The sequence below is a fragment of the Schistocerca nitens genome, chromosome 12 (assembly GCF_023898315.1).
Source record: "Schistocerca nitens isolate TAMUIC-IGC-003100 chromosome 12, iqSchNite1.1, whole genome shotgun sequence".
Lineage (NCBI taxonomy): Eukaryota > Metazoa > Arthropoda > Insecta > Orthoptera > Acrididae > Schistocerca > Schistocerca nitens.
In genome coordinates this window covers 40,384,659-40,393,413 of record NC_064625.1, presented here as the reverse complement: position 1 = coordinate 40,393,413, position 8,755 = coordinate 40,384,659, and the positions used below count along the sequence as shown (strand labels likewise).

General features: G+C 44.2%; 1 protein-coding gene across 1 annotated transcript in view; it reads right to left on the bottom strand.

The window, feature by feature from the left end:
* Positions 1-628: 628 nt before the first annotated feature.
* Positions 629-8,755, bottom strand: part of LOC126214894 (protein lifeguard 3-like) — a 116,390-nt gene continuing 108,263 nt past the window's right edge. The window contains exon 7 of the mRNA XM_049941538.1: positions 629-781. Coding sequence (XP_049797495.1) covers positions 629-781 — 153 coding nt within the window. The remainder of the gene's footprint in view (positions 782-8,755) is intronic.

The window sequence follows — 8,755 nt, the reverse complement described above, 5'->3', positions numbered from 1 at the left end:
ACAACATTTTGGCACAGACAACGAATTGCAAACCAGCGTAGGGAAGTGGCAGAAAGCACAGGCGGCTGCCTTCTATGAAAAGAATATTGGGAAGTTGGCGCAACGCTACGACAGATGTCTAAGTCGGAGCGGCGACTATGTAGAGAAATAGCTCGAAGGTGTTGCCATCTGTTGTGAATAAAACGGTTTTGATTTTCACAGTGGTTTCCATTTCGCGACCGATCGGAACTTACTTTCCGAATAGCCCTCGTATATCGTATACACACATACTCTCACACGTATACAACCACCTCCCCTCCCCCCCCCCCCCCCCCGCCCTCACACACACATACACCGAGAAAGAGAGAGAGAAGGAGAGAGAGAAGGAGAGAGAGAAGGAGAGAGAGAGAGAGAGAGCGCGCAAATACGCACACACACCCGGAAGCAGGCCTCAGTTGTCTATGAGGTCTAGACGAAATAAAAACAGAAATCATACGGTGCTATTAAGAGCTTTCATATACTTCATTTATGACACTAGCCTTTTCATTTATTATTTTCCTCGGTGGCCGGCGGCCCCATATGTAGCCAGATTACACACGTTGTACTAATTGACACGTAACAAATAAATCGGACACAAAAGCGGGGACGATCACTCGCCGCAGCAGTAGCCGAAAAGCGTGAGCATCGCCCAGAAGATGTTGGCGATGTCGACGTACAGCATCAGCGTCGCGTACACGTACTCGTCCGGGGACAGCTCCATGTAGCGACCGCCCATGATCAGCTGCGTGTCGAACATCAGGTACTGCGGGCACACGGCAAGCTTCATTTTATTTGCTCTTCGGGATCTAATTACCAGTTAGTAAACTAAAAGGTAAGCAACTGACGTACGGCAAAAAAAAAACATAAACTGATGACATAATACGAGAACATACAAATAGAACTTAAACAAAAGAGCTCTTTAACCCTAGTGTTGCTTGATATGTGTGTCAAACGTTGAATAATACGTTGGGTTAATCTATATATCACCAAGTGACTTATATACGCCAGTCAAAGAAGACCAGAAAAGGTCGAATGTGACAAAATATTCGTGTAGCTGCAAATTTTTGTGCAGTGGTTGGTGGAAGTCCCATGAACAACATACTAAAAATACTGATCAGTGCGGTATGCTCATAGAGCGTTGGGGAAGGGGAGGGGGGCTTTAAAGGACATTTTTTATATTTTTCTTGAATAACTAAAACACCACTGCTTCTAGTGAAAATGTTCCCTAGAGTAAGATTAAGCTATATTAAATATTCTACAAAACAGTTCCTAAGAAAAGAATACATAGTCTGTTGTACACTGTAGTGCACTTTATTAATAACGTGCTATTAGCTAATTTCGGCCATGAGTCATCAGCAAGCAGATTTGCAATATAATGTATTACATATAATGCACATAACTTTCTTATGTCCATATATATATATATATATATATATATATATATATATATATATATATATATATATATATATATATATAAACCAGAAATCGTATCCATCTTAACATGCTCTAAGTATGGTTGTAGCACTCAGGGTATGTTACCATGGTTTTATGTACAAGGTGTTTCAAAAATGACCGGTATATTTGAAACGGCAATAAAAACTAAACGAGCAGCGATAGAAATACACCGTTTGTTGCAATATGCTTGGGACAACAGTACATTTTCAGGCAGACAAACTTTCGAAATTACAGTAGTTACAATTTTCAACAACAGATGGCGCTGCAAGTGATGTGAAAGATATAGAAGACAACGCAGTCTGTGGGTGCGCCATTCTGTACGTCGTCTTTCTGCTGTAAGCGTGTGCTGTTCACAACGTGCAAGTGTGCTGTAGACAACATGGTTTATTCCTTAGAACAGAGGATTTTTCTGGTGTTGGAATTCCACCGCCTAGAACACAGTGTTGTTGCAACAAGACGAAGTTTTCAACGGAGGTTTAATGTAACCAAAGGACCGAAAAGCGATACAATAAAGGATCTGTTTGAAAAATTTCAACGGACTGGGAACGTGACAGATGAACGTGCTGGAAAGGTAGGGCGACCGCGTACGGCAACCACAGAGGGCAACGCGCAGCTAGTGCAGCAGGTGATCCAACAGTGGCCTCGGGTTTCCGTTCGCCGTGTTGCAGCTGCGGTCCAAATGACGCCAACGTCCACGTATCGTCTCATGCGCCAGAGTTTACACCTCTATCCATACAAAATTCAAACGCGGCAACCCCTCAGCGTCGCTACCATTGCTGCACGAGAGACATTCGCTAACGATATAGTGCACAGGATTGATGACGGCGATATGCATGTGGGCAGCATTTGGTTTACTGACGAAGCTTATTTTTACCTGGACGGCTTCGTCAATAAACAGAACTGGCGCATATGGGGAACCGAAAAGCCCCATGTTGCAGTCCCATCGTCCCTGCATCCTCAAAAAGTACTGGTCTGGGCCGCCATTTCTTCCAAAGGAATCATTGGCCCATTTTTCAGATCCGAAACGATTACTGCATCACGCTATCTGGACATTCTTCGTGAATTTGTGGCGGTACAAACTGCCTTAGACGACACTGCGAACACCTCGTGGTTTATGCAAGATGGTGCCCGGCCACATCGCACGGCCGACGTCTTTAATTTCCTGAATGAATATTTCGATGATCGTGTGATTGCTTTGGGCTATCCGAAACATACAGGAGGCGGCGTGAATTGGCCTCCCTATTCGCCAGACATGAACCCCTGTGACTTCTTTCTGTGGGGACACTTGAAAGACCAGGTGTACCGCCAGAATCCAGAAACAATTGAACAGCTGAAGCAGTACATCTCATCTGCATGTGAAGCCATTCCGCCAGACACGTTGTCAAAGGTTTCGGGTAATTTCATTCAGAGACTACGCCATATTATTGCTACGCATGGTGGATATGTGGAAAATATCGTACTATAGAGTTTCCCAGACCGCAGCGCCATCTGTTGTTGAAAATTGTAACTACTGTAATTTCGAAAGTTTGTCTGCCTGAAAATGTACTGTTGTCCCAAGCATATTGCAACAAACGGTGTATTTCTATCGCTGCTCGTTTAGTTTTTGTTGCCGTTTCAAATATACCGGTCATTTTTGAAACACCCTGTATGTAAGATAAAAGAATGTAATGCTCGTGAAATGTAATACACGACATAGCAAATGTGCTTGATAATGACTCACGGCCGAAGTTAACTAATAGCACGATTTTAATACGGCACAATACAGCCAACAGCGCATAATATTTAGAGGCTGTGTATCCCCAGGGAAGCAAGGGGGGGGGGGAAGTTTCTATTCGTATTTTCTATGACTCATACTTTTCACGTTGCAGGGGATGAAAAATCGCAGATTGTTAAAAATAATGTTTTATTGCTACAAAATTACCGTTTATATTTAAATGAAGTGGATTAAGAACGAATACTAACTGTACACTGAAGCGCCAAAGAAAGTAATATAGGCATGCGTATTTAAATACAGGCAGCATACGACGGCATTGCGGTCGGCAACGCATATAAAAGACAACAAGTGTCTGGCGCCGTTGTTAGATCGGTTACTGCTGCTACAATGGCACGTTATCAAGATTTAAGTGATTTTCAACGTCGTGCTATACTCGGCGCATGTACGATGGGGCACATCGTCTCCGAAGTAGCGATGAAGTGGGCATTTTCGCTACGACCATTTCATGAGTGTACCGTGTATATCAGGAATCCGGTACAACATCAAATCTCCGATATCACTGCCGCCGGAGAAAGATACTGTAAGAACAGGAGCAACGAAGACTGAAAAGAATCGTTCAGCGTGACAGAAGAGCAACCCTTCCGCAAATTGCTGCAGATTTCAATGCTGGGCCATCAACAAGTGTCAGCGTGTGAACCATTCAGCGAAACATCTTCGATATGTCCTTGATGGCAGCAAGACACAAAGCTTTAGGCCTCACGTGTGTTCGCCACCACCGACATTGGACTGTTGATGGCTGGAAACATGTTGGGTGGTATCGTTTCGAATTGTATCGAGCGGATGGACGTGTGTGGGTGTGGAGACAACCTCATGAATCCATGAACCCTGCATGTCAGTAGGGCACTGTTCAAGCTGGTGGAGGCTCTGAAATGGTGTGGGGCGTGTGCAGTTGGAATAATGTGGGACCCCTGATACGTCTAGATACGACTCTGCCAGGTGACACGTACGCAAGCATCCTGTCTGATCACCCGCATCCATTCATGGCCACTGTGCGTTCCGATGGCCTTGTGCAATTCCAGGAGGACAAGGTGACACCCCACACGTCCAGAATTGCCACAGAGTTGCTCCAGGAACGCTGGCCACCAAACTCCCCATACATGAACATTATTGAGCGTATCCAGGATGCCTTGCAACGTTCTTTTCAGAAGAGATCTCCACCCCCTCGTACTCTTACGGATTTATGGACAACCCTACAGGATTAATGGTATCAGTTCCCTCCAGCACTACTTGAGACGGTAGTTGCGTCCATGCGACGTCGTGTTGCGGCACTTCTGCGTGCTCGCTGGGGTACTATACGATATAACAGGTGTATCAGTTTCTTTGGCTCTCCAGTGTATACAACACTTCTAAAAGCGACAGTACTGTATTAGTGTTAAATTGTGTTCCAAAGTGTTATGGGCTGGAGGGCTAGTAGAAGGAGGAGGGGGAGGTCGAGGGTAGACGCATGAGGGAGGGTACGTCGCCGGATTATGTTTGTGCTGGAGTCTTATCTAACGCCGCCAGCGACGTCTACAAGGCACTTCTCACCGTGCTGTGTTCGACCCCACAAGTAGGAAGTGCTACCCTGCGGTGGCTGCTTCGTCTCTTGGACTGGTGTACCTGTTGCTCCATGTTAACTTGACTGCGCTCTGGCCTTAGAATCTGGCTGCCATACTGGATCTTGGACTTCAACGTCTCCCAGGCTTAGTATGTCAACTGACTTGTGATTTCCGCCGGAATTCCACATTCCACTTGCACTTCCTGGACATTGGTATAACCACCATCAATTTATATAATTTTCAGAAAGAGTTCGCCTACTACTTGGTGACAGAGTTATTTGTATCAGTGTTGTATTAATAAACTGTGCAACTGTTATATGTTTATTGTTATTTCTGGTTATAACAAGAAAGTATTTTAAAAAGTTATACTGGTCCTTGTAGAGCTCGCCTTTTGAATCACTGGAGACGCAGCATGCAGACATGACCGAGGGGTGTCTATTTTCCACAAACTGTGATCGCACTACATGGAATACGGATATGAGTTACTGACACTACTAACGCAATAGAAGCATGTGGACGTATTCTACGTAAATCTCTGCACATTATTCTACACTGTGGGAGAGAAATGGTCTCTTAATCATCTTGTACGACTGTTGTAGCGTTCTTCTGGGAAAGGCAAGTTTCTCTACCACGAGCGCTCCTCGCTATTCAGTTTACAGATGGTTCTCTGAGATGAATAAACAAAATAGCTTCACTCGTCTCGTCTCTGTATAGTGCTGATATTTTCAGTTGATGAAATGTGCACTTCAATGTGGTTGTTCACTGAGTTTTTGTGTAAAATACGTTTCTATAAACAATGGCTGCGGTGTGCTTACCGGACGAGGTGGCGCAGTGGTTAGCAAACTGGACTCACATTCGGGAGGACGACGGTTCAATCCCGCGTCCGGGCATCCTAATTTAGGTTTCCCTTGATTTCCCTAAATTGCTCCAGGCAAATGCCGGGATGGTTCCTTTGAAAGGGCACGACCGACTTCCTTCCCCGGCCTTCCCTAATCCAATGAGACCGATGACCTTGCTGTTTAGTCTCTTCCCCCAAACAATCCAAGCCAATCCGATGTGCTTAATTTGAGAGTGTGATGTTGTCAGTTGATGAGAAAGGGATCGGATTGCTAAACGTGGCACCTTCTTGCTGTCTATCGTTGACACGTGTTGAAAAGCTGTGTAATTGTACTGATGTTACTTGGTGGCGAATTAATGAACGACCAAGAAGTTACTTCACTTCTCTCATCATTAATTGAGCTACTGGTTGACAGCATAAATCACTTCCATTCAGGAATTGCTCGTACTTGTGGAGTGGGTATAATCTGGTATAATTTACTGTTTGATTTGTGTTGGAATGTCTGAAGATCCATAATACATAAGTGACCTAATTCTCCTATAGAGGCAGACAGTTTAAGTCTGTAGTCAGATGTTGGGAGAATTGAGGCTGGGGTGATGCATTTGATACCCTCAAGCAGTGAAAAGTATTTAAGCCACTGATAAGGGACACAGTGAAGTCGACACCTTCGACTATACGGGGTGACAATTATTGAACTAAATGAAATAAAATCGCCATAACTTGTGAAAGGTTTGCGTTAGGACGTTCTAACTGTACGGTTGGCTGCGGCGCATGAAGGAAAGTAGTATGCATGCATGGATTGGTTTAGCGACGGAGCCTACTTTCGTTTGGATGGGTTCATCAATAAGCAAAACTAGCGCATTTGGGGGACCGAGAATCCGCATTTCGCGATCGAGAAGTTTCTTCGCCCTCAACAGGTGACTGTGTGGTGTGCAGTGTCCAGTCACGGAATAATCGGTGCGATATTCCTCGATGGCACGGTGACTACCGAACGGTATGTGAAGCTTTTGGAAGACGATTTCATCCCCTTTATCCAAAGAGGCCCTGATTTCGACAAGATGTGGTTCATGCAAGACGGAGCTCGACCCTAACGAAGCAGGAGAGCTATGTTCTGGAGGAGCACTTTGGGGACCGCATTGTGGCTCTGGGGCACCCAGAGGCCACTGGTACGGGCCTCGATTGGCCGCCATATTCTCCGGGTCTGAACACATACGACTCCTTTTTGTGGGGCTATATTAAAGACAAGGTGTACAGCAATAATCCCAAGACCATTGGTGAGCTGAAAACAGCCATCCAGGAGGTCATCGACAGCATCGATGTTCCGATACTTCAGAGGGTCATACAGAATTTCGCTATTCATGTGCAGCACATCATCGCCAAGGATGGCAGGAAAATAGAATATGTCATAACCTAAATCGGAATATCTTAGCGACGTTTTCATGTTGAATAAGGCGTGTGCACGCCATAGTTTGTACCAAGTACAGCATGTTACGCTTGGGACAGGCTCTCAGTGAGGCAGCCAGTTGACAGATCCAGCTGCTCAGCTTTGTTACTTAACAGCGCACTTAACAACTGCAAATAAGAATAACTTCTCATTTAACGTTCTGAAAATAACTCTACTATATAAACACGAGCTCAGAGAAGTAATTTTGTCTACTCACGTGAGAGAACTGGATACCAAATGCTGGGGAGTGTAGTCTATCTGTAAACTGAAAAGCGAGCAGCGCTCGTGGTGGGGGGAAAGTTTCCTTTCCTGGATGAATGCTGCAGCTGCCGTACAGGGTGACTAAGTATCGATTTCTTTCTAGCTGTGTAAAACAGTGTACAGAGATTAACGTAGGTTGTGCCCATATGCGCTCCTTGCTTTGGTATTATTCATGAGTCATACCTGTAATCGATGTAGTGTTAAGGTACTTTGTGGTGAATAAACACCCCCGAGCAGGTACGCACAATTTGTCGCCGGTGATTCAGAAGGGAAGCTGCATAGTGTCGGTAGTGGTTTATGAATCACCCTCTAGTTGCTTCCTGTGATGTAATGAGGCAAATAGTGGGGAGTCACGTGCTCTCTCTTCCGTCTGCAGACCTATGAATGAGGGGAGTACATGGCCACAATCCAGTGATTTACTCGTACTTTCCTCATGCTTCTAACTTCCACCCCTCCCCCGCCTCCTTTCCACATTGTTGCAACCCCAGAACACTTCTTATCCCATAATACGTTTCTACTTCACTTATTTGTGGAATGTACGTATAATATTTGTTATTAACCTGCTTCATTTATGAAAAAACAACTTCATATTCTTGAGACATTACTTTTAAGTATCTAGGATTTTTCCATCTCTTGCAACGCTGAAAATTTTGTCCTAGAGAAAAAAAAATCGATAGCACCTTATCTGTAAGAAATTTAATGTGGTTTACTTTTGTAATGGGAAACAGCGGTTTTTCAGTTTTTCAGGAAAAAACATAAAGAAGCGACCTTTAAACGGCCGCCGTTCACAACGCTCAGACCCCTTCGGACAGGTTCGTTAATACGATGTTCACGACACTTGCTACTACCACTGTACAAAAATTTGCGATTACACGAATTTTTCCCTAATTTTGTTTTGTTTACTGGACTATAAACCGATTCGTGTGTCACGGTTCACGTTCCTTATCTGACGGCTTCCACGGGCAATAAAAATTTTACTTTCAATATCTCGTGTAATTAATGACCGAATTTAAAAATTTAAACTGCTGTCATAATCCAATAATTAAGAGGACCATCTCACGTCAAACGTTTAAAGCAATAAGACAAGTGTTACAGTTAAAAGCTGAGTATATATCTTGAGACAGGGTGACTAACGGAGCGTGAGCAGCCAGACTATATTCATCCACTGTCTTCCAATGAACTTTAAACATAATGTCAAACATTTTCCTCGCTGATGAACCCTCTCCCCCCCCCCTCCCACACACATACACACAAAATGATGCAGAAGAAACTTTATCGTTTACTACATTTTCGCTGTTCTTGTAGTAAAACTTCAACATCGGGAATGAAGTTTTAATTTATTACTTCTGTACTACTAACTCTATTCGCATCATATATCGCAGACGGTATCCACATAGGCTATAGACCCTGCCATAGCCTCTATC